Genomic DNA, 27,090 nt, shown 5'->3' with positions numbered 1-27,090 from the left:
ATATCGAAATATCCTTAATTTTTTTTTTTCTGTACTCTGTCAACCTTGTTCCAGTTCGATTTACAAGTGCCATTCTAAACAACCGACGCGTACTCCAAACGCGGCAAGCATACGGAAAGGTACCTCTATAGGAATGGAAGTGGAGTACGGAACTCTCTCGAAAGTCTGCAGACGAATCCGCGTGTCCGTATAGCCCACTGAGTATTGCGTTTAGTATGAGAGGAGAAGCTGATGGTGGGGTCAAAAAGTACACCAAGGTCATTAACTTCATCAACTCTGTCCAACAGCACAAAATTCACAGAATAATAGTAGAGAAAGCTGTGCGTTTTACGAGTAAATGAGACAACCCTAGTTTTGGAAGAATTGAGGGTAAGTCGATTCTTCGCACACCAATCAGAAAAAGCAGATATGTCCGATTGCCACAAGAAGAAATTTTGAAAAGAATGTATGACCTTGAATATTTTTATATCATCAGCATAAAGAAGAAACAAGGAGTTCTTGATGACGGAGGAAACGTCGTTAATAAAAACGGAAAAGAGAAGCGGGCCTAATACAGAACCTTGAGGAACTCCGCTGGTTGCAGGATAAACGAAGGAAATCTGCCCATTGAATAATAATAATAATAATAATAATAATAATAATAATAATAATAATAATAATAATAATAATAATAATAATAATAATAATAATAATAATAATAATAATAATAATAATAATCACTCAATCAATCAATCTTTATTTATTGTGCGCAGGAACCACCAATATGGTCTTCGTGCTGTAGCCCAAATATAAAAAAATGAAAATGCACTCACAAGTTTTACACACAGAGATAGAACACAAAAGAAGAAATAAATAATACATAAAATGAAACTGAGACGAAAAGTGTCACGGAAAGAAAGAAATCAATGAGTAGCATGTCTTATATACACAGCGAGAGAATTGTTTACCACATCACGAAAAGAAAACGATAGATAAGAGAAAAAAAGAACAAATAACTGACATTGATTAGAGTAATATAGAAATATACATAAAATAAACAACCATTCCAGCCGCAACAAGTGCGTGGTACCTAAAACACAGTCTAAAAATAGAGGAAAATACAATAAAGAAATAGAATTGAACGTGGGACAGTAAGATTCGAATATAAACTTCAAAGTCAATATATAAATAAGAAACGGATAAAAAGCAGTTCCCGATACAGACAGCACTGAACAGGAGAAAAAGCAAAAAGTTTAGTAATTACAATATTTTAGGCTGTAATCAAGAGTTCGACGAAACATCGTTTGGTCAGGTGGTCCTTTGCGTCCGATTGTGGATTTTACAAGGTCACCACTGCATAGTTTGTCTCGCTACTTGCACAATATTTTATCGCCTTTAGTTGGCAAGACCGAGACGCATATACGGAACACATTGGACTTTATTAACAAAGTGAAAAACATCGCACTTGAAAGCGATGAAGTGTTGGTTTCCTTCGACGTTTGCTCCTTTTTCACGAGTATTCCGGTTAACCTGGCGGTGGAAACCTGCAAGCTTCGTTTGAACGAGGACTCCTCTCTTGAAGAGCGCACGCCTTTCGAGGTACCCGACCTATGTAAGCTTCTTTCTTTTTGCCTTGCAAATACCTATTTCTCGTACGGTGGCAATTATTATCGGCAGACCTTCGGCACAGCCATGGGTGCAGCAATTTCAGTGACGGCGGCTAATCTGACAATGGAAGCCATCGAGACAAAAGCCCTTGAAACATTCGAGCCAAGGCCTGAATTATTCGTCAGGTACGTGGACGATTGTTTCTGCATCTTAAAGAGACAACACGTCAAGCGTTTCTTGGACCACCTGAACGACATAGAAGCCTCAATCAATTTCACCGTAGAAGAGGAGGTGAATGGCTGTATATCGTTCCTCGACACTCGTGTGATCCGAAAACCCACGAGCCTGGATTTCACCGTGTACAGAAAGCCTACACACTCAGGCCGTTATCTTGACTTTTATTCTGTCCACCCGATGGCACACAAGCGATCTGTTGTCTCCTCCTTGATCAAAAGAGCAATAAACACGTGCTCTAACGAGCAATCCCTCAAGGAAGAGCTGAAGACTGTCGAAAAGGATTTGACGAGAAATGGCTATCCAAGAAGCTTTGTGGCAAACACAAAAAAGAAGCTCCTACAGCGACCGCCACCTTCGGACGTTTCCGATGCCTCTAAGCCAAAACGAGCAAGCATCCCTTACATCCCACAGATTAGTGAAGCGCTTGGTCGGCTATTCCGAAAGTACGGCGTGCAAGTTGCCCACGTTCCAACGAGCAAACTTAGGCACGAGCTTGTCAATGTGAAAGACCCCCTTCCCCTTAAGAGATATCCTGGGGTCGTGTACAAGATTCCGTGCGCAGATTGCGACCGCAGTTATATCGGAGAAACAGGAAACTGGTGCAAACGGATACAGCAGCACAAAAATGATGTGGCGAAAGGACACAGTGCTACTAACGCTCTGGCCGAACATGTGCAAGAAACTGGACACGCCATCTGTTGGGACGGGGCACGTGTGCTTGCCAGAGAACGGATCGCTGCAAGACGATTGTATCTAGAGTCTTTGATGATTCAGACCACTCATGGCACGCTCAATCGGACGCAGGGGAATCTACCATCTGATTATGCTAGATCATTACGATGCGTTTTAAAGAAGCTATAAACGCATGCTTTATGTCTGGTTTCCCCATTGTGAACAAGGAAGCCATAGGGCTTCCGAAACGTCATTTCGTTTTTATTAAACTTTGACTTGGTCAGTGACCCTATAATTTTCTTTAAATATTTTAGGCTAGAAAGTGAGAATTATATGTGATAAAGTACTGTTTAGAATACAACGCTACGGACATGCAATATAAATGAACAGAGCGAGTTTTGGAATATGTCAAGGTGAGGACAAAAATAGTTAAATAACCACTGCATTCTGTCCAGAGGGGATTGGGAATGAAGAGACGGAGAAACTTGAAATGATCTGAATTCCCTCATGCTCTTTCGCGGAACGCGCAGTAGGATGTACTCTAAGAAGTGAGGGCACATAGTGTGGCCATGAAGGAGTTTGTACAGAAAAATTATAACTCTGACACGACAGTGAAGAGAAGGAAGATTCAGTTGGGTGCTCATGGTGGAGCGAGAGCAGGAAGTTGAGCAAGGAAAGCGATATCGAAATATCCGTAAAGAAGTTTTTGTACTCTGTCAACGTACAATTTTTTTTATGTAATTTTGGCAACTCTTTGATGGCCCTAACTTTTTCGGGGTCTGGGCGCACACCACTGGCGTCAAACATGATGCCCAGTAATTTCACCTGCTCAACAGAGAAACATTTTTCTTTATTGAGAGCCAGGCCCGGTCTCTTGCAGTCGGCCAAGCACGTTACATAGGCGGTTGTCGGGCTCCACCTTGTTCTTGCCGTACACCAGAATGTATTCCGTATAGTTCATCACACTGTCTAGAACCTCGAGGACTTGCGAGAACGGCCTTTGAAACATTTCTGGTGCTGATGTGATTTCGAATGGTAGCCTGCGGTAGTAGTACCGCCCAAACGGCGAAATGAAAGTGGTCAGCTTTTGACACTCCTTGGAAAGCTGTACTTGGTAGAAACCGGAATTGGCGTCCAGTTTAGAGAAGACCTTGGCTTCCTGAAAACTCCCCATGACTTGATCTAATGTTGGCAGCTGAAGGCGCTCCCTTCTTACAAACTGGTTCAATTGAGTGAAGTCAACACATATTCTAACCATTCCAGACGGCTTCACCGCGAGGACAATAGGCGCGCACCGTTCTGTCGGCTCTTCGGCCTTCTCTATCATTCCTTCTCGCTCTAGCCTGTCGAGTTCTTCCTTGACCTTTGCTTTCATGGGTATAGGAATCCGTCGTGGTGTAGACACAGCATACGGGACTGCATTTGGCATTTGCGTACCATGCCATCAGCAGTCGACAACTCATCCAAAAAAATGCATAATTACAATTCCTAGAGCTTGATAGCTGACAGTCCCAACAGGGGCATCTGCAAATTGTGCACGACGTAAATAGTTTGGTGTGAACGGCTGGGAGGGGGGGGGGGGTCTTTCCAACCAATTTCAGCGAAAAACTTTCCGATTGTACGGATCTTTGCATTGCTTGGGCCTATAACATTGCCCGCTTAGTCCAAGGAACGAGAAAGGAAAGGAAAATTTTCCCCTACGATTGTCACTTCCGCTCCAGTATCCACTTTCATGGAAACCTCGTGGTCATTTATCAGCACCTGGACGAAGTGCCCTGAAGCGCTTTTCTGTGACTGCTCGACCGTGCCGAGAAATTTCTTATCGGGTTCCCAAACGCCGTCGAGATTCCCGTCTGCTTGTTTCTTTTTTCGGCATGCCTTTTCAAAGTGGCCTAACTTTCAACAGAACCTATACTTTTCTTGTTGCGCTGGGCAACTGCTTCTTGGATGAGATTGTCCGGCGCAGAAACTACAGCTGTTTTGGTCGTTAACAGTCTTGTCTGCGTGTAAATGTGTTTGTACCCGCCATTTTCAAGGCAATCAAAGTCAGGACCAGAAAGGGAAACGCGATCCCAAGAGTCAACAAGATCAGAGTGTTGGGGATGACGATCGAGACGCACGGCAGAAACAGCGAGACCGTCACCCGGCTCATTGCGAAAGCGGCGAACGCCACGAGACTACTCAAACGAGTCACGAAGAAGAAAAGTGGAATGAGGGAAGAGAGCCTAATCAGACTGATCCACTCGTTCGTCATATGTCACGTAGCGTATGTAGCGGCCTACCACAAGTGGAAGAAGAGCGAGAGAAACAAGATAGATATACTCATCCGCATAGCCTACAAGACGGCACTGAGACTGTTCGAAACAACGAGCACCAAACGCCTCCTGCATCTAGGGGTGCACAACACGCTGGAGGAGATAGCGGAGGCCCAACGTGCCCCACAGCTCGAAAGACTGTCTATGACCAAGGCCGGCCGGAAAATCCTGGTCAACCTGGGAATTGAATATCAAGGCAAGGAGCAGACGCAGCTCCCCGTCCCCGATGAGATCAGGCGCAACATCAGAGTGGACTCGGTACCGAAGAACATGCACCCGGAGTATAACAAAGGGAGGAGAGCAGCAAGAGCCAAGGCGCTGATAGACCAGCACGCGGCCGACACACACGCACGCTACGTTGACGCGGCTGAGTTTGCCAAGATACACGGCACGGGTTCACGACGGTCGTTGTCAACGGGACCGGCACCGTTCGCACGACCGCCAGCACGAGATGCACCAAGGCAGAGCAAGCGGAGGAGGTGGCCATCGCCCTGGCCATCGCCGACCGCGACTGCCACACAGTGCTATGCGACTCGAGGCAGGTGGTGAGAAATTACGCCAAAGGCAGGATAGCGAAAGAAGCTGTGCGCATACTGCAGGCAACCAAAACGACGATGGCAGCAGACAAGTGAGAATCAAGTGGTTCCCGGCGCACGCGGGCGAGGCGTCAAACCGCAACGCCAACCACAACGAGACGGCACACGCCGAGGCGCGCGCGCTAACGGACCGCGCCTCGGTCGACTGGCCGCTGTGGTTCAGCACCAAAGACCGCACGACGGACTACAACGAAATAACCAAGGTGTTCCGCCTAGCTCGCAGAACTATTCCACCCCCTTGCTCGGGGCTCAGTCGAGAGCAAGCCGTTTTATTCAGACAGCTACAGACGGGTTCACTCCCCAGTCCGTTGCTGGTGCATAGAATCCATCCCGAGACGCACGCGACAGACAAATGCAAGGTCTGCCGAACGTAGGCGGCCGGCTTCGCACACATGCTGTGGAATTGTACCAAGTACCAGGAAGAAGCTAAGTCTGGGAGGATCCCGCCACGACTGGAAGCAGCCGCAGGGAGAGACAATCAAGAGCAACAACTCTGGGCCGTCCAGCAGGTCATCAAGGCGCTGGCCCGGCAGGGAACCAGCGAGCCGGCCACGGCGAGCGGGGACCCAGGCCGCGAGGCTGGTGCCCAGAGGACGACGTAGGCCCCGTCCGGAACGCGCGCGCGCGAGCGCGCGTTCTACTGCAGGCCCCGAATAAACGTTTTACTAATCCAACAATTAGACTTTAACGCGGCGACGCAAGCGCCTAGGATCACACTGTCGTCTCACTTTAGCTCAGCTTGCTGTTTTTTCACCGTTTCGCTCGTACGTGCTTTTGCCAAAGCAATGTTCAGCGTGAGATTCGGATCCCTCTGCAGTTCTTCGGACAGCGCATGGTCCCGTAGACCGACTACGAACCGGTCTTTAATTAGGCGTTCCTTCATGTCCTTAAACTCCAATCTGTCTGCTAGCCTGTTAAGCTCGGTTGCGAACTCGTCCACTGTTTCGCCCAGCTCCAGGCTGCGTTGATTTAAGCGAGCACACTCATAGACTGTATTCTTGGTGTGGACGAAGTAGCATGAAGCTTCGACTTTATGAAGCTGAGGGCGTTCACTTCTTCGTCTGAGACGATTAACGATCGAATAATCTTCTATTTTCTGCCCATTGTATAGAGAAGAGTCCTTACTTGAACTTCGTCTGGTTTCTCGTGTAGTCCGGACGCGAACCTGCAGTCATCAAATTCATTCACCCAGGCAGGCCAGTCCGCGGCGTTATGGAAGTCGAAAGGCCTCGGAGGCTTGATTCCCGCCATTCCGAAGGGTTGCTTGTTGCTAGCCTCGGGTACGCTTTGATGCAGTTGCTGCAACGCTTTGATGCGGCTGCTGGTCGGTCGCCGGTTGACGGGGCTGCAGCGGTGCTACATCGGGGTCGGCTTTGACCCCACTTCTGACACCATGTCAGATAAGCAGACAGACGCTCGTGGTATCCTGACCAGGAATGACCCTCTTTATTGATTAGCCATCAAATTATATATATATATATGTATATATATATATATATATATATATATATATATATATATATATATATATATATATATATATATATATATATATATATATATATATATATATATATATATATATATATATATATATATATATATATATATATATATTGGAAGAGCACCGGACGCGATATTCGGAGGTCTTGGGTTCGGTTCTCACCATCGGCACGTTGTTTTTTCTTCTACTTTGCGTTTAATTATCTTTCCGCTAAACAGATTACATTACTAATTTCTGTGATTATCCAAGTAAACATGAAAAAAAAAGACAAAGTACCACCCCAAACGCTTTCCTTGGCCTCGCCGACTGTTGGCTTATTTCGTTCATATATATATATATATATATATATATATATATATATATATATATATATATATATATATATATATATATATATATATATATATATAATATATATATATACACAGAGCCAGAACGGTCACATGACTTCCGTGAAAGCTGGGAGAGGGAAAGGAAAGGCAAAGGACGGGCGCGCACAGTGCGTCTCAGGATGACACCACAACGCACGCCACTTCGTTTCGCCTCAATCGAAACGCAGCCGCCGTGGTCGGGATCGAACCCGGAAACTCCGGCACAGTAGTTGGGCGTCTTACGTCTTATCGGCAGTGGCAGCATTTTTTATTGCTTCGCAAGACGTAACCCGAACAAAACACAGACCATCGACATAAAGGGCTTTTCAAGCGGAATGGCACTTTTTCACGTCTTCTGCGTTTACATGTTTTTCGTCACATCGATGTTAACAGATTAAAAATGCACAATAAAAAACACGGACAAAGAGTACAAGAACGTATGCGCCCGTCCTTTTAGTCTTCTTGTGTGTGTTTTTTCTTTGCGCATTTCAAATCCCTAAGCATGTACCAAGATCCATCCAACAACGTGGACTCTTAAATGTTATTCCATGTTAACATGGCATTGTTTCGCTGAGCGCCGCTTCGATGCCTTAAATGTGAGGATAGAAGCGGTGGAGTTATACAGACAGCATTGTACGATTTGAACGCGTTTGCCATTCCTCAAAGCGTAGATATATTACCAGTCTTCAACTGGGCCCTGACAGAGGTGCTATGTAACGTTTTATTACGCTAACTTTACAGTGGCTGTTCAGCGAAGAACACGTAGGCGTCTCAGACACGCTGCGTCAAGGAATTGCAGGCACATTTGCACAGCTTGGTTAACGCGGAGGTTTATAACCATATTGTTCAACGCTTCCTGCAATGTAGTGATATATTCGCTGCATTATAGTAAGTGAGATATTACAGAGGCAATAACTAATATTGGACGCCAATTTCGAACTATGAAAAAGTTTGCTACATTGCATCTGTCATAGGTATGCTTGGAAATACAGTATAGCAGTCATTCAGCAAAGCACTCGAAACAGTGGGGGATTTGAAATAATAATTTATATTATACCCGCTACCCTTGCATGTGCGGTACATGTGCAAGTTGGTGAGGAGGAAGTTGACGCGCATAAGAATCCGCAAATGAATCCGCTGGGGGAGCCATCCACGCTTTCGCATTATGCTCATAAAGGCAAAAGCCAAGTGTCCCCATTTTATCCCGTTTTTGTTATTTTTTGGCACACGAGCGGCGCAAGAAGATTCGATGTTATAAGTATTTTGCTGCCTTTGTATGTTTCATTTCAAAACTCTTGCGACTGCCTTTATGTTTACATCGGCGCCAGTTTCTCATTTTGATGAGCTCCAAGGAATTCAATGTTTCTCTAAAGCAGGCTAAATATTTCTGCGTAGGCTTTTGAAGCATTGTAGACGCTATTTAGCCGCATTGAGATTCTGGCTTCTCAGCAACCCACACACCGTACGAAGGGCGCAGGGTGAGGCTGTATAGAAAGTGTAGGCACGTTTTTATTATATTGCCTAGAATATACTTCTAGGCACTATATTTATATTCCCATATAGGAACACTTGCTTTGAAATAGTAGCAACCGCGCCACCTACAGAAACCACAGCTCTAGAAGCGGTTTCTGGCTGCAGCAGATGACATTTCGTTCGGTGCACGCCAAAGTGGCGAAAATGAGGAATATCACCGTTCATGACGTCGTCATTAAGATTTTTTGAAATATTTACCTATTGATTGCTTTGAGATGAAGGGTAAGGATCGTTCACCTAATGTGTACTCCAAATGAACACCAGCGCAAGAAAAATACTTCATATGCTTTACATATGGCCTTTATAGATCTGAATCATTTCGTATTGCGGTGCTCTCAAAAAGTGATGCGGCTGCTTTTAAAAGATGCATAAATCTGGACACAGCTGCTGCTGCTGTGCCCCGCCGGGGTGGTGCACTGAGCGTGCCTCAGTATCGGTCATGTCTGGCCGAGGATGCGGCGAACGACGCCCATCACTGGGCTATCGCATGGTTGTACCAACGTTTCCTTCGGGAGAAGCAATGACGACAATGGTTTTCCTTTGCTGTGATATTGCCGGCCGGCCTTATCGCATACAGGATTTTCGTGAGCCGTTCGAAAAGGCCGGTGTACTAGCCTACGTGGCTGGCATTGGACCCTTCCAAATGTCCCATATCTGGATGCTGAAGATGAAGACTGAGGAAGCGAAGGAATGCCTGCTTACAGAAGGCGCGCTGGAATTGAAGAGACGCTACTGTGCGGTCATCGACCCGAACAAGCGTGAGTTGGTTTTCAAGGTGCACTGGGTGCCTTTCTACGTTTTGAGTGAAGCGGTGCAGAGGGCGTTCGAAGACTTTGGAGATGTGAAAGAAGTCACTTATGAGCAGTGGAACAGCCTGGGTTTTGAAGAGGCCGAATCGACAACTCGGCTAGTAAAAATAGTGCTCAAAGAGGGGCTTTCAATCGATGATTTGCCCCGCATGTACAAGTTTTACGGAGGGCTTGTGTTAGTGGTGGTGCCTGGACGGCCACCAATATGCTTAAGATGTAAGAAGACAGGTCACATTCGACGTGATTGCCGCACTCCGGGATGTAGTTCGTGTCATATTTTCAAGCACGACCGAGAGGGATGCGTCCGCACGTACGCCCGTGTGGCCACGGGTATTGTGCCTCCTCAAGACGACGGGAGCGAGTTGATCATGGACCAGGAGGAACTGGAGAATGCTGGAGCCCTGCCCCCTACAGGATCCGGAGAGGGACCTGATGTCCAACAGCCGGAGCACAGCACCGGCGGAGGGAAGACGCAAGTTAGCGAACTCGCTGCAGAAACGACTGGAAAGAAGGAAGAGGCTGCTATGTAGTCAGATCAGCCAACAGCGAAAGGCACTTCGGAAGGAAGCGTTGCTGAGTCCCCGATGGATATGACAACCGCCTCCATGAAGAGACCACGAGACTACGAAAAGGTACCAGCTACAGAACGGGAACTGCGTCGACTAGAAAAGCAGTGGAGGGTGGAAGGCGCTAAGAAAGGCAAGTTAGCCTTATCGCAAACCGCGTTGCGGTCCTCGTCGCGAGTGAGCGACGAAAGACTGAGGAAGTGAGCCTTTAGTCATTGTTTGTTAGCTGGGTTTAGAGTATGGCTTATTGGAAAACCCGCTAAAGAGTTCACTCTAAACGTCCGAGGGCTCACCTCGAAACGGGAGCAACTGCAATTGACCCGTTTGTTGAGCGAACTAGATTTAGACATCGTAGCCATACAAGAAACAAAGGTTGAGGATGAGCAGCAAACAGATATGGTGTTTGGTTTTCGGTCACGCTTCAATGTTTGCGTAAGCCATGCAGTCGGTTTGTCGGCAGGTTGCTGTCTTTTCCTGAGGAAAAGTGTAGGCATAGCAGTGGAGCAAGTAATAACTTGTGCAAGGGGGCGTTTCGTCGTGTGCGATATCAAGTACGAAACCTGTGCGGTGAGGGTGGTGGTCCTGTATGCACCAACGACACAAAAAGAACGGCGCGTTTTTGAGCAGTTGGTGCTTTTCCTTGAATGCAGTCGTGTGCTTATATTTTTGGGAGATTTCAACTGTGTTGCAGACTCTAAGGATCGTTCGATTAGAAATGTTGTAAAAGACTAAAGTGCTGAATTGCTGAACAGTGTCCTCAATGAGTGCAGCTTAGAGGACGTATCAGTCCTGGTGAATGGTGAAAAACGTGTGCATTTCACACATTTTCAAGGTAGTAGTCACGCGCGACTTGACAGAATATATGTGTCGCCGGAGTTTTCGCCTACCTGTGAACAGTATGAAGTGAAGCAAGTGTCATTTAGGGACCATTTCTTAGTTACGGTCACGCTGGGCGGTACGAAGCAGTGTAAATCAAAAATGAACTGGTACTTATGGAAAATAAACTCGAGGCTTACAGAAGACGAACTATTTTTAAGAAAAGTTAAGGAAAGCATTGCTATTTTTATGAGAGCGAAACAGGCTGTATTGAATCCTGGGAACGATTTAAACAGGAGGTTAAAATGAATGCAATTGAGCGCTCTTCCATTAATAAGTATGAGGAAAAGAAAGAAGAAAAGCAACTGCAAGAGCTCTTAAAATATTTAGGGCGTGAAGAAGAACGAATGTCGGGTATGTTCATGCATGATATAAAAGCCATCAAAGTTAGGCTAGAAGCTTTGGATGCCCAGAAGTACAGAGGCGCTGCGATAAGAGCGCGCACGGAAAAATGGCTCGGAGGCGAGACGCCAACAAAACGCGCCCTCGCTGATGAAAAGCGATATGCGCGCGTGAACGAGATAACGGTTATTGAATACAGGGGGCAATGCGCGCGCGAACGAGATAACGGTTATTGAATACAGGGGGCAGAGGCATGATGAGCAAGACGGAATTACGAGCGCCTTCGCGGAACATTACCGTGAGCTGTTTTCGAGTAAAGCACGAAGTGAAAAAGGGTTTAGAGATAACTTTTTGCCTCTGACGCCAATATTAGGCAAAGAAGTTACTGAAGAGTTAGAGAACGAAATAAGTGTGGAGGAAAAAGAAAAGGCCATTGATCAATTGAATGTCGGAAAGTCCCCGGGTACAGATGGTTTGAGTGCGGCCTTCTACAAGAGTCTTAAAAGTGAGTTATCTATCATGCTCTATAGGCTTTTCAAGGAGTGCTTTGATGTGGGTTATCTGCCACCGTCTTGTAGCAACGCGCATACGGTCTTGGTTCCCAAGACTGATGAGCCAGCCATGCTTTTAAAAGTTACAAGCTATAGACCGATCACGTTAACAAATGTTGATTATAAAATTCTGATGAAGATGTTAGCTAAGAGATTGCAATACATTATAAAAGATATTGTTGGACCTCATCAATGTTGACTATAAAATTCTGATGGTGTTAGCTAAGAGATTGCAATACATTATAAAACGTATTGTTGGACCTCATCCAACATGTGGAATAAAGACCAGAAGCATATTTAATAATATTCATGTAGCGCGTTGTGTGTTCGAGTGCTGCGATGCTCTAAACAGGAGAGTGGCCATGGTTCAAGTTGATTTCGAAAAAGCATTTGATCGTGTGTCTCATGAAATATTGTACTGTTTGTTGGAACATATTGGTGTTTGTGCCGTTGTATTGAAAGGAGTTAAAAGGGCTTATGCATGTTGCTCTACACGCCTTATGATTAACCCTTTGTGAGTCAGCGGGACACATACATCCCAGTTTTGTTTCCACAGAAAAAAAATTCTGCGCGAATCCCCTTCACAATCAGCTCAATGGTTAAGTGCTACCATCTAACCTAAGTCTTTGTAAGCTTGAGTCGAATTGTTTTTCTGAGCTTTGGACAGGTGGCAGTAGTGCCACAATTCAGTTGAAATTTGTTCTGTTCTGTAAGTAGGCTCCTGGATTTTTCTCGTGTTTATTTGGAAGAAGCGGCCGTCAAAATGCCGGGTGAGTTTATATTTGTGTCGTTTTTGAGAGGCATCCTCCTAGCTCCGAGTCATATTGTGTTTGGATTAATTTGTGCGCTAGCTCTGTCGATAAACGTTTTGAAGCACACTCGTACGCAGAATCAACACGTGTTTAGCTAAGCATATTTGTCGCTATGGGTGCATAGAATTTTATTTTCTGATTTCGTGCGCTTGAATGTATTGCACGTAACTCGCTTACGCGCGAGGAGGCCTTGGAGTTGTTCTTTAGCCTTCCTGGTGACTCTGAGTCCAGTTAAGATGAGGCCGAAAGTAGTGAGTTGACTTCGTGCCCGAGCTTGCCCCAGCTGAGAGCAGCCAAAGTGACGATATGGATGTACAGCTAGCAAGCAAGCGGAAAAGGTTACTGAGAAAAAAAAGATCCAAGAGACTAGCGGACACCATGCATCTGAGGGCTGAAGATACCGACAAGTCAGAAGACGATCAAGATGGGACTAGTCAGTGGAGTAGTTCGGAACCTCTGAACATTGTCGGCAGCCCCAAAATATGGGATCCCCAATTTTCTTCGAAATCACCTACAAATGCGGCTGAAGCATTTGCCCTCTATTTCACCGATGACCTTCTCGAAGCCATATTAGAGCCCACAAATCGCGAGGGTGCCCGAAAGTACGGACAGAAGTGGTCAGTGCTGACCACAGAAGAACTAAAGGCATACTTCGGCATGCTTCTGCTGATGAGTTTATCTCCAAGGCATCACCTCTACCACTATTGGAGCTGTGACGGCTTGTTCCATTGCCCTGAAGTATCGCTAGTGATGACATTCATGCGATTTCAGACAATCATGAACAGCCTGCACATCAATGACAAGAGCAAGGAAAAAAAACGAGGGGAAGAAGGCTATGACAGACTTGTCAAGGTACGCCAGCTAATCGACGCCCTCAACAAATTTTTTCAAGCTGAATATACCCCCTCACCTCATAAAGCTATTGATGAGAGCATGATTCCCTTCAAAGGGAGATCCATCATGAAGCAATATTTACCATTCAAGCCTATAAAAAGGGGCTACAAAGTTTGGTGTAGGGCAGATTCCGAGGCTGGGTACCTTGTGGAATTTCAAGTTTACGAAGGAAAAATTGCAAATCGACCATCGGACTTGGGCCTCGGCGAACACGTAATCATTTCGCTTTCCAACAACGTGCAGCCTGGGAGCCAACGTTATTTTGATAACTATTTTACGGCTACGAAACTGATGGAACAGCTTTCAAACAAGGGCATCCTTGCAGCAGGGACTGTGCGTGTAAACAGGAAAGATCGCCCTGAGGAAATCAAAAAGGACAATAAGCTGAAGTAGGGCGACTAGATATGGAAGTCGAAATGGGCAGTTACAGCTTATCAGTGGCGTGACACAAAGATTGTCCATGTGCTGTCGAATTTTCACAACTCGGAAGACACTGAGGAGGTATCAAAGAAACTGTCCAATGGCTCATCAATCGGTGTCACATGCCCGAAGGCAATAGCTGACTACAACTGCTGGATGGATGCGGTCGACAAGTTTGATCAAAAGAGAAATTGATACCGCACCGACAGACGCTCGAAGAAATCCTGGTACAGAATTTTCTATTTTCTTTCTGATGCAGCAGTTGGGAATTCATTTATTCAGCTTGCAGCAAGGAATATTTCCTAGATGTATTTCCGCGTCGTTCTCGGCCGTCGCTTGATAAAAGGACAGATATTCAGAGAGAACAGCAGTACTGCACCCTATCGGTAGCAAAAGAAAGGACAAAAAAAATGGGCAAAAAATGGTTGGTGTGTGCGATGAGGTCAGGTTTGCGGGAACAGACCACAACCCTATGGCAGTTCCCAAAAGGCGCAGGTGCAGGTGGTGTTCTACGGCTGGCAATGAGGTGTTCACGAAGTTTCTGTGCTCAACCTGTGAAGTTCCCCTCTGCGCCACGTGTTTTGGGCCATTTCATGCCAAGAACCCAGAGAAGTAATACCATGATGGTGCCTTCATGAGTCAACGGGACAATGTTTTCCCACTTTTGAAAAGACATTCATGGGTCAGCGGGACATATGTGTCCCACTTATTTTGATTAAAGTACTGGTTTGATTTCGATGAAATTTGTTTTATACTATTTTTTTTGTTTATAGGCATATACCGCAGCCGTTTTTTATATTATTCTGTGAAAAATTTAGATGAACCTACAAAGGGTTAACAAAGTGTTATCTGAAAGAACTGATGTAAGAGCATCTGTGTGGCAGGGATGTCCACTGTCTCCTCTCCTCTTTGCTATATATTTGGAACCATTGTGTAGAATGGTAATTGCTAACGAATAGATCCGCGGTTTCAAGCTGGGAGTATGTGAAGTGAAAATATTGGCATACGCTGATGATGTGGCGCTTTTTTGTGAAGATCACGAAAGCGTTTCGGAAGCTTTGAAAGTGACACAAAGGTATTGCAGTCAGACTGGTAGTGCTGTTAATTTAAAGAAAAGTCTCGGAGTCAGGCACGGGGAATGGGAAGAGGAACCGGAAATTTTCTGTGGGGTAAGATGGGCTACAAAGCCCGGAGTTTATTTGGGAGTTCCATTGGACAAATACAGGGAATATGCGAATTACAGGAATGAAAAAGCGGAAGAAATACGGGAAAGGACGAAAGGATGGATGGGACGTAACCTCTCTATTTTCGCCCATGCGACTGTATGCAATACCTTTTTGGTGGCAAGAATAATGTATTTACTTCAAGTATTGTATTGTGCTCGAATCAATATACAAAGTTTCCATCGTGTATTTGCGGTCTTCATTCGGTCGTCCAACTAGGAACGAATTAGCAGAGATAATGTATTTCGGCGAGTTAAAGACGGAGGGTTGTCTCTCATGCATCTATATGTGCGGCTGATAGTTTTAAGGTTTTGTTTCCTACGTGACCAAAAAGATGCATTTGTGAGAACCTACATGTAAATCATGCTGTCCAGTGCAATTCCAGAGTTTATAGTCTCTTCATGCTCTGCTCGGGGATACACTGTGTCACGCTTCCTGCGAGAAGTGGTGTGGTCGTTCAAGTTTTTGCGTGTGAGGTACTCTGTAGAGTATTTAGAGACGGTACCACCTAAGCGACTGTACAAGGATCTTATTTCACAATTGTTCCCAGCTCCATTGTACAGAACCTTATACTGTGAAGGCCCAGGGAAAGATGTGCTCAAACGAGTTAAAAACATGACTGTTGCACCGGGCGTAAAAACATTCTTTTTCAAATAGCATACAGGAACCCTCCCAGTCAAAACATGGATGGAAGAAAAGGGCCTTTTTGTACCTTGGGGCTCAAACTGTCTACTATGTAGGAAAAGTGAAACAGTTGAGCACGTGTTCCTGGATTGTTGGGATGCGGTGTTTTACTGGGATGTGTTACAAAGGACACTTAAAAAGACCTGCCATTGACGCCACGTGGAATTCGGTACTTGACAACTGTTAATGATGATTTTCAGTTTGACCTCATCATGCTATTGGGCCTTCACAGTATTTGGAGGAGTAGAATGGCTTATAGATACTGTGATGTCGATGCAAGATCTGTATTTGATTATTTTGTTGAACAAGTGTATAAACTAAAAGAAATTTTGAAGCAGCAAGACGCTGCGGAGGAGGTCTTGAGTCTGATGGGCGAACTTGTGGTAATGAAAGTCCATTAGACACGGTTGGCAGCCAAAGGGCATGGCAACCACGATCTTTTACTGATGTATTTGTACCAATTCATGCAATAAAAAAAAAAAAGTCGGGGTGGTGCAGTGGTAAGACGCCCGACTACTGTCCGGAATTCCCGGGTTCGAACCCGACCACGGCGGCTGCATTTCGATGGAGGCGGAACGAAGTGGCGTCCGTGTGCTGTGCGATGTCAGCGCACGTTAAAGATCCCCAGGTGGTCGAAATTACTCCGTAGCCCTCCACTACGGCTCCCCTTTCTCTCTTTCCACCTTCACTCCCACCTTCATCCCTTCCCTTACGGCGCGGTTCAGGTGTCCACATAGCAAGTGTGACAGATACTGCGTCTTTCCCTTCCTGTGAACCAATTATTATTATTATTGCTGCTGCTGCGTGTGCTATGCATTCGCTAGCACATCCCAAAATTACAACGTTCTGTGGGAGAAGCAAGTCCTCATTCAGTCTATATTTCGACACCTAATAACTAAAATCGTGCTCACAGGTGCCTATATGCTACACGTATCTAAAGCATCCTGCTCGCTGGCGGGAGATGGGGGGTTTGAACCCGAGTGCCACTGGGCACAATATGCCTGCATTTGTTATAGGGTGCCTCGATGAGCGCCCGCTCTCCGCATCGAGGCACCCTAATTTGTGAGATGACGGGCGCCAGAGCGTCGCGATTACGCCGTGTTTCTCGAGTGTAACGATACGGCCAGGCAAGCAAGCGCAACTGAGAGCGGATAAATGCGCGTTCCTGCATACACACCACTATTCGGCCCTGTACTTTATTGTGGAGGAATTAAAGTTCCTATATTTGTAGGGATTCAAAATGCTGTGTCCCTCATAGCTCATAACCCGGCCCAAAAGCACGCCATCATACGAGACGCCTGCAACGCATGGTGCGTGGTCGTAACCTTATAGATAATTGGTTCACAGGAAGGGAAAGGCGCAGTATCTGTCACACTTGCTCTGTGGGCACCTGAACCGCGCCGTAAGGGAGGTGGGAGTGAAAGTGGAAATAGAGAAATGGGAGCCGTAGTGGAGGGCTACGGAGTAAGTTCTATCTCCTGGGGATCTTTAACGTGCGCTGACGTCGCACAGCACACGGACGCCACTTCGTTTCGCCTCCATCAAAACGCAGCCGATGGAAGCGAAACGAAGTGGCGTCCGTGCGCTGTGCGATGTCAGCGCACGTTAAAGAACCTTATACAGACAGGACGAAAACAGACACCAAACAGCCAACTAGGTCCAATTCTCGCACTATTTGCTATGGTGTTTGTTTGAAACGCGCGATCATCAAGTATCACTTGCAATTGCTTTTGAACCAAGCGATAACCCGATATCACATTGCACCTGCCTAGCCGCTTTGTGATTCGCGCGAAACGCGTTGGTTTTCAGGCCGCTGTTACCGTTAAGCGCGTGACTGGCGGCATGAAGCGCAATCACTGAATGGAAATGAGGCCAAGAACCCAAGAGCAGGCACTGCTTTATCTTGGCCGCGCATGTGCAAGGGACTCATAACTCAAACCCGGTGCCTAACGTTAGATGGCGCTGAGTTGCTTTACAGAGTACCGTCGGCGCGTTCTAGACAAGGCTGCTCACAACTGTACACTTAGGTAATGTAGTAACCGCAGATTCGGACCGTGAAAGGGCAATAACCAGGAGAATAAGATTGGGATTGAGCGTATTTGGCAATATCTTGTAGACAATTTCTAGAAGCTTACCGGCATCGTTCAAGAGGAATGTATATAACTCGCATCTTAAATATACTCACATATGGGGCTGAAATCTGGAGGCTAACAAAAAAGGGTTCTACGTAAACTGAGGACAACGCTGCAAGCTATGTAACGGAAAATGTTAGGTACAAAGTTGAGATAAGTAGCGTAGAGAGTTGGTGAGAAACATAGCTTGATCTACTGGCGTTAAACCCCACAAACCAAATCCAATCTATTCAAGATCAAGAAGAAATGGTAGTGGGAGGATGTGCAGCCTCGCGGATTGCGCTCAACCGAACGTAAAGGTTCTCCCAATACCACCCCCTTCGAAAACTTCAATGCTGCTCCGCGATAAAGTAACTTATTGACAAGAAGCATCCGCGGCAGCTTGTTCTACCCCTAGCAACGAATCACCTTCGCGTTGCGCAGGTTTGAAGCGAGCAATCAGCGGGCCTCTTGGGCCGCCATCACGTGCTGCCTCCAGATTAGACAATTTGATTGCCACCGACTTTTAAGCGAGAACATTGCTTCTGGAGACCGAGAAGGATCGGTGGCTGCCCTAAAGAGCTGGGACTGGTAGGTCCCCGCCGTTTGCGGTGGGCGCTATCTTGCCAACGGTGGTTGTACATGTTGCACACCGTCATTGCACCCGGCACATCTTCGGTGACGGACGATGGTTGTTGCGACACACGTCTTTCTCCTTCCTTCCTTCGTTTTCTTTCTTTTCTATATTCTCCTCTGTCCGCACGAAGAAGCGGACGTGGCTCATCTACAGAGCCAGTAGCAGGCTAGTGCATTTTTTTTCCTTCTTCCTACAGTCGCAACAGCAACAGACCGAGACCGTCACGAGCGTTCGCCGAGTGTTGTGCCGCTCGCAAGGAGGTGACGCGTCGTAGACCATTAGGCCGTCGCTGCCCTACGGCACAACATCAGTTGGCAGCGTTGGGATGTCCCAGGCGTGACCATGGTACTACTCTGGTAGAAAGCTTTCGGATGTCCCAGGCGTGAACGTGCTACTGGCTGCGACCAGTCACCTCGCGACATAGGATGGAAGCTGCGGATCGATCGGCATCAGGCAGCCTGGCGCGGTACCTGATGTCTTCCTCAAAGACCAGAATTTCTCTTACTAAGGTTATGATAGTTTAAAAAAAGGTTCTGATCCGGCTTTCAGTTAAATTCCCATTTTGATCATTTGTCGCCGGTCATGTGAATGTCTTACGTCTAATAAAACTTTTTCTAAACACACCTTGCCTGTTTTATGCAAATGAAAAGTAATTGAAAGCTAAGGAATGCTAAGAGGGTAAACAAGGTACAGGGTGAAATATTTCCGCGCGTTTTGCAGGAGTGAGGTAGCGAACGTCGAGTATATATTTAAAACGAGCAAACAGCAAGAGGCCGGTGTGTAAGATAAAGACTCACAAGGTCAGAAAACTGCTGGGCACCGATTAAAACTCAACAAAGCGAAAAAAAGGAGATCCTTGAGGTCATGTGGACTAAGCACGTCAGTAGTTGAGGAATATGCAGAAGGTTCGGCAGAAACCGAGGGTAGGCGTGAGCCAACAAGAGGGTGTTGCGTGAGCAGGAGGAAAAGAAAACGAACACCGTAAGTACGAGCATAAAATGAAAGAGATGTAGCTCCTCAAAAGTTCGCCAGCGCCTCGTCTTGCGCCTACGAAAGTTCCGTATAGGGGTTTAAAAATCGGCAACGAAAAATTCGCGACCAACTGCCGCCTCTTGCCGTCGGCGGCCCCGCCGGGGTGGTGCAGTGGTAAGACGCCCGACTACTGTGCCGGAGTTCCCGGGTTCGAACCCGACCTCGGCGGCTGCGTTTCGAAGCACACGGACGAAGAGGCGTCCGTGTGCTGTGGGATGTTAGCGCACGTTAAAGATCCCCAGGTGGTCGAAATTACTCCGTAGCCCTCCACTACGACTCCCTTTTCTCTTTTCCCACTTTCATTCCCTCCCTCCTCCCTTCCCTTACGGCGCGGTTCGGGTATCCACAGAGCGAGTGTGACAGTTACTGCGCCTTTCCCTTTCTGTGAACCAATTATATTATTGCCGTCGGCGACGATATTGAAAAATGCCTCATGAAATATGAGCATGTGTACGAACTGAATGACATCGAGCGATCCCTCTGTGCACAGAATCAATTAGTTTTGCTTCCCGGCGAGGTATCTGCCGGATATAAGTTTCTGTCGATGTAGGCGCTTGAAAGCTGCAGTAATGTGAAGGAAGCGCTACGGCGGGAATGTAGATTGTCGCCTGAAGCTTTCCGACAGAGATTCCGGTATGCACATATGGGCAAAAAGCCGCATCTTGGCTTTCGTTTCGTCTAAATCCGACCTAGTTGAGTGGCTCAAAGGCGAAGAGGTTTACGACGACCGCGAAAAAGTCGTAGAATGCATTGCGTTAAAGCAGGTCTACCACTGCATCGGTGATGATGCCAGACTCTGGTTGCTAAATAGGCAAAATGAGGTTAAGCTAAACAAGGCAGCAGAATTAGCGGAAGAATGTTACATCCACCGAAGATTGCACATCAGGGCAGTTAGCGTGGAAAAAGACAAGAAAGATGTTTTTTCCAGGAAGCCCAAAGGACGAAAGCCATTCACGACTCGAAAGTCCCGTAAATACTCGTCTCTTACAAAAGAAACGTTAAGAGAATGTTAGAATGACTCTGAAAATACGAACGGTGTTCCCAGCAGGACAACGATGTGAAGTTCTTTTCAAGAACGGAAACTGTCAAGTCTTATAACTGAAAGAAGGAATAGCACATCGCAAAGAACTGCGAAGACAAAGTTGCGTTTGCAACAACTCAGCAAACAGACAAACACCTGACACGTTTCGAGCCGTATATGCAGGAAGCTTAAGTAAACAGCAAAACGTGTATATCACTTCGAGACTCTGCAGCGGCTATGGATATTTTTCACTCTTCTTTCGTCTTCCAGTGTGAGTTTGCGGGAGAACGAGCTTGGAGACGACAGTGTGCCAAGGAGCAATGTTGGCAAAATGGTTGCGATTCAAGGAGAGTTTGTAAAAAAGAGAAGCCACTGTGTCAGCAGCCCTCCCGGATCAATTTTCCTACCTCTTTTCGAACAGCTCGTAGCAGCTTCTAAGGATCAGGGCAGGCCAGTTTTCTCCGATTTGGTGTATCAGGAAAAAAACTGCTAAGGACGGTTCGGAGCCAGTTGCACTTGCACCAGAGAGCGAAGTACAGCTTCGAGAAGTTGTCGTGCATAGCGACAGCAACAGCGAGGCGATCGAGCCTCTAACAAGAAAGTCTCGATTTACCTTGGTCGAGCCACCGGCAGCGGATAAAATTGGCACCGGCTCCATCGACAACTAAAGCGCAGTGACGCCATCAGATGAGGTGAATTTCACGCCGATCCTTATAACCGTAAAGGATTCAGTGTTACCAAATAAAAGTGGGGAATTGACAGGAATGGAACCAATTGCTGAGTCAAAAGAACGTTGGAGAGGGGCGCGGACATGAAGTCGTGCCAGAAGATGACAAAGCTGTAATTTCTGAAATAGGCGTCGCCATAAATCGTGACACGCAGAAAAATGAAGTGACGCTCGTGGAAATTTCGCAGCACATGAGATTTGATCAGGGAAGCAGACGCTGTAGAGAGCCACACTTAGCAAGTTGGCAGCGAGCAATTAGAGAGGAGACAGGATCGTTCATGCCTTGGAGCGTTGAGTTGCATTTGTGAAATCAACCGTCCTATTATAAACTCTAACGTGGCCCGCGCACGATCCGATGCGTCCCAACTGTAGTAGTAACCTGACTTCGCGTCAGGTTAGAGCTGAGCGATGCGCACACCGGCAAATCGGGGTAACTTGAGTGGCTAATCGGTAGAGAAAATGTCTAGCTCGGGGCAGGCGAGAGCGAGCCTTGTCTGGACATGACTGAGAGTGAGGCATGCACTGCTAGCAGCGATGTAGACGCGGCGCCGCACTTTGACGACGCCGGCCGCGCTACATTTGCTACGATTACGGCCAGCTGCTAAGAGCGGGCTACAGTCGAAACAAGAAAACGAAAAGAGCTGCGACAGCGTTCATGTCAGCATAGAACAGTGTTTATTCAGTGCCTCTAAAAACCAAAGCGCTGGTTGACGGTGTAGAGAAAGAATTGACGGACGTTGTCGATGTAACTGCAGCCAAGAAAGGTGTGCACTAAAGTGCGTTTAGAGACATTCAGGATGAAAGTAATCTTAAGCCAGCTATTCAGCAGATCACCTACATGCTTACACCGTCTTGTGATAAAACTGACAATGTTTTAAGAGAATCGAGGTGCTAGCCTCATGCCAAGTAGCGACACAAGCTACCAAAAGAGAAAAGAAAGTGAGCAACAAATTGTTACCACCCGAAAGAGCGGAAAGGCAGTCGCAAGAAGGAATGTTGCTATCGAACGAAAAAATAAAAGCTGGAACTATCACGAAAGTAAAAGGAGCGACGATGATCGCAACAGTAGAATTGCGCCCATGCAGAGCAAAAGCGCGATTGGTTCGCAAAACGTAAGGAGAGGGACAAGTCGTTGAGTAAAGCATGTAATTCGTGCTCGCGTGTTTTTTCGTGCAGAAACAGGAGGGAAAGGTTTTCAGGGGAAGGAACAGCCAGAGCTTAAATTGAGGGCAGCGAGGCAATCCACCCGAATACTGCTAAATGTTCTGCCGCTTATTGGGAGAGACTTCAGTGGAAACGCGAACGCTTTAAGTTGTGCATTCGAGGCGTAGCCTATTATGACGAGCGTTTCGTCACTAACAGTAGGATGCAGATCGAGACAAAATTGAATGACCCCCTTGTTTCCTCAAACGTGTGTTCACGACCCAAATGATTTCAAAGGGTCTGTTTTCATTATTATTGCCTGATTATTTCATCATACTGCAGACCCTGTGAAGGGTACTGGCAGGAGGGGCAACAATTAAAAAACAAAAAAAAAAGCACGAACGGTGCAAAAACACGAAGATGAACATTACGCAAGTACAGAGAAGATGTAGAAAAACTGTTCATGTTGTCGTTAATATGCAAAGTGTTGTTTGAACCTTCAACACTGCGTCATGGAGTTGCCTCTTAATGCAGCGGGAATAAAAAGGGAACAGCAATCTGGTTAAGTTAGTTATTTTGCTGTAATAGATGCCCTGTACATTGTGTATAAAGACGCCTTTGCTAATAACTTAGAAGCTGCCTCGGTTTCATAACTACCATCAAGGGAGCAGGTAGCTGTTGATCATGACACTGGTGACGGGAGTTGCCGGCCATGCTCCTACGGCACAATAGAAGACAGGATAACCGATGCTCGTGAATGGTAACAAATCGGATTCCAAGGGAAGGAGATCATAGGAGGGGGAGGCAGAATATAAGGTGGGTGGACGAGGTTAAGTTTGCAGCTGTCAAATGGATGCAGTTAAGATATGACTGGGTTAGTTGGAGTAATAAGGGAGAGGCGTTTGCCCTGTGGTGTGTACAATTCGGCGGATGATGATGATGGCTTTAAACAGGAAGGGCACATAGCAAACAACTGCGAAGAGAAAGTTGCGTTTGCTACAACTCGGCAAACAGACAAACAGTGGCTATGGATATTGTAAACTCTTCTTTTGTCTCTCCGAGCGAGTTTACGGGAGAATGTGCTTAGATACGACAGCGTGCCAAGGAGCAGTGCCTGTTTACTCATAGTATTGGTTACGATGCAAGGAGATTTTGTAAAACTTAAAACAAGCCGCTGTGTCAGCAGCCCTCCAGGAGCAATTTTCCTCCCTCTAATCGAACAGCTAGGAGCAGCTTCTGAAAATTCATAGGAGGCCATTCTTCCCCGATTTGGCTTATCAGGAGAAAACTGCTCAGGACGTTTCGGAGCCAGTTGCACTTGAAACAGAGGGCGAAGTAAAACTTGGAGAAGAAGTTGGATGATGATGGTGACTTTAAAATGGCTGGAAATTATACCATCCAAACACAAGAATTGGTTACACCGAGAAATAGGAGGCTGACACGTTTCAAAAAGCAAATAACATCAGAAAAGGCAGAAAAATCTCACAGGTTATAAAGTTAACCCTTTTTGAGGGAGATAAATTTGAATTTATTAGATAAACAACGATGGGAAATTGTTAGAATCTGTTATGAGCGTATCGATGAAATTTATGTAACCTTCAGGCGCGAAGCAAAAGCTTGATTTCAAAGCTAGTGCTAAGCTCGCACCAAGTAGCTATATATATATGTTTGCCGCATACGAAATGCGCGTTTTTGATGTCAACAGACCTGCCCCGCCGGGGTGGTGCAGTGGTAAGACGCCCGACTACTGTGCCGGAGTTCCCGGGATCGAATCCCGGCCTCGGCGGCTGCGTTTCGATGGAGGCGAAACGAAGTGGCGTCCGTGTGCTGTGCGATGTCAGCGCACGTTAAAGATCCCCAGGTGGTCGAAATTACTCCGCAGCCCTCCACTACGGCTCCCCTTTCTCTCTATCCACTTTCACTCCCACCTTCATCCCTTCCCTTACGGCGCGGTTCAGGTGTCCACAGAGCAAGTGTGACAGATACTGCGCCTTTCCCTTCCTATGAACCAACCAACCAACCAACAGACCAAAAAAATAAAGTACAAGCCCCCTGAAAGGTAATCACTAGTGTATTGATTTTCCTGGATACGTCTTTAGTGCGGAGGAGACACTTCGTATGTAAGTTTCTATCAGTTTCCGGTCATGTCATAGTGCTATCTCAGGCTATGCGGGAAAAAAAAAATTACAAGGGTTCAACGCTGCTGAACCAAATATTGAGCAAAAGCATTAGCTGCGGGTGACCGTGCATTCTTTTCTTTTTTTCTTCCTCAGCCCACATATAAAGACCCGGTATAACCAACCCATATGGACATGCCTTAGTGGGCCTATAGGGGTAACGTGAATGGCAGGGCCTAGCAGGCTTACTCTGACATAACCGTCCGATGTGAAACGAGAAACCCAAGTTGGCAGCTCCTGCCAGCCCGTGTGTCACGTGGGGTGTGACGTCACATCGTCACGTGGGTAAGACTTCACTGCGACCGGATCACGCAAAGGCTTGAATGTGCGAGTAGTATTCCTTTCGCAATAATATTGTTCTCAACAAAACTCGCCTTGAATATAGGCGCTTGTCCAGAAAATAGCTATGTCGTGAACAGACGATGGAACTGCTGCCGAGCTTGCGGTGCTATGCCATATTTACTGCACACATTAACCAATGGGAAGCCCACCCAAGCAGCAGCCAATAAAACTGCTGACATTCCTTAAATGAGTAAAGTACCATCGCCTGCAACGCATGCCGGACGAATGTGAATATTCGTTGCAAAGTAGTCTCCACAGCATTTAAGATGCATTGCATGAACTGGATAATGTGGCGTCTGGCGATGTGTGGTTTGCTGCGGCAGCTGGAGGGGTTTAGCCGCTTCGAACTGATTTCATTCTAGAAAGTTGTTACATCACCTCCTTACCTTCTCGTTCTAAGACCCTTGTGTCACTTGCGGAGAAGTTCCGTGCGGTTGAACGACCAGCAGTGGTTCGGTGCGACTGTCACAGAAACAGGGGATGACTCTGCAAATAAAAGTGGACAGCGTTACTTGAGAAGCACTCTATATGAGCCATTAGGGTGAACATAGTAATACATTGTACTGACCAATCAGTGATACTGTTGTAAGAAAGCCTTATGTGGCTCACGAGGCGCAAGCTGAGGCCAGAAGTTGTCCGCAAAATGCGACCCGCGGAGGTGCGCTCAGTCACCTCATCACAACTGCTGAGAAAATAATTATAAAAGAGAAAACAAGAAAGCAAATCGAAATAAGAAATAAAAATTGAAAATGTCAGCTTTAGATATCGCAAAAGCAACAAAACGCACGAAACATAGAACAAGATTTGAACAAAAGTAGACATGCCCTTACGCAAGTCACCATCATCATCATCAGCATCACTATACCCACTGCAGGGCGAAGGCCTCTCTCATATTTCTCCACTTAACCCGGTTCTGTGCTAAGCTGCATCCACTTGACCCCTGCGAACTTCTTAATCTCATCCGCCCACCTAACTTTCTACCGCCCTCTGCTACGCTTTCTTTCCCTTGGAATCCAGTTTGTTACCCTAAGCGACCATCGGTTATCCTTTCTTCGCCCTACATGTCCTGCTCATGCCCATTTCTTCTTTGTTTCCACTAGAATGTCTGTAATTTGAGTTATTTCTCTGACACACTCTGCACGATTCCTATGTCTTAAAGCTACCTCTACCATTTTTCGCTCCATAGCCCTCTGCGTTCTCCTCAACCTAAGGAGAACCCTCTTGGTTTGCCTCCACGTTTCAGCCCCAGAGGTGAGTACAGGTAAGATGCAACTGTTGTATACTTTCCTCTTGAGCGATATCGATAAGCTACTATAGTCATGATCTGCGAGTGCTTGCCAAGTAAGGGGACTCAAGTTGTTTTTTTTTAGACTTTGGGATGCAAAGTAAGGTCACTAAAAGGTGTGTGTGTATATGTGCTGCCTTCAGTATACATATTCCGTACGCACACTCAATAAACGTATCGTGTAGCTTCCACTTAACAAAAGAAATTAACCAGGCTACGACTGGAAGTAGGCTGAGAAGTACTAGCTTGGCATTTTGCTTACACCAGAGTAAAAGGGTCAATATCATTTCAAGTTCAAAGGTCAGGTGCCGGTCACTCACTGGTCGGCCATTGGCTACCATATTCATCCAATTAATTCGGTTCTACGCCATCGGAATCTACTTTATCTTTGCAAACTTTCTAATCTCTTCCGGCCCCTAACTTTCTGCCATTTCCTGCTATGTCTTCCTTCCCTTGCAAAGCCCTCTGTCAACCTTAGAGATTATCTGTCTGTTACCTTGCCTTAGCATTACATTACATGCCAATCCCAATTTCTTCGTGATTTCTACCAATCATTTTTTTGTTCCACAACTCTCTGTAGATCGCAAATTATTTCGAACTCTTTTTATTACCCTCGATGTTTC

General features: G+C 46.3%; 1 protein-coding gene and 1 pseudogene across 1 annotated transcript; one reads left to right on the top strand and one right to left on the bottom strand.

Annotated features, from left to right (window-relative positions):
- Positions 1–6,044: 6,044 nt before the first annotated feature.
- On the bottom strand, positions 6,045–6,658 carry LOC146209506 (uncharacterized; annotated as a pseudogene).
- A 2,596-nt stretch (positions 6,659–9,254) lies between these two features.
- Positions 9,255–11,644, top strand: LOC146209505 (uncharacterized). The gene has a single exon (XM_084580393.1). The coding sequence runs from the start codon at positions 9,255–9,257 to the stop codon at positions 10,152–10,154; it is 900 nt and encodes a 299-aa protein (XP_084436519.1). The 3' UTR covers positions 10,155–11,644.
- The last annotated feature ends 15,446 nt before the right edge of the window (positions 11,645–27,090 follow it).

Source organism: Amblyomma maculatum, chromosome 1 (genome assembly GCF_055883805.1).
Source record: "Amblyomma maculatum isolate TAMU_Amacu chromosome 1, ASM5588380v1, whole genome shotgun sequence".
Taxonomy (NCBI): Eukaryota; Metazoa; Arthropoda; class Arachnida; order Ixodida; family Ixodidae; genus Amblyomma; species Amblyomma maculatum.
Note: the sequence above shows the minus strand (reverse complement) of the source record. Positions and strands in the feature narration are given on the sequence as shown.

Excerpts from the sequence above, each read along its gene's own strand:
- LOC146209505 (XM_084580393.1), top strand. The coding sequence starts at position 9,255 with ATGTCTGGCCGAGGATGCGGCGAACGACGCCCATCACTGGGCTATCGC.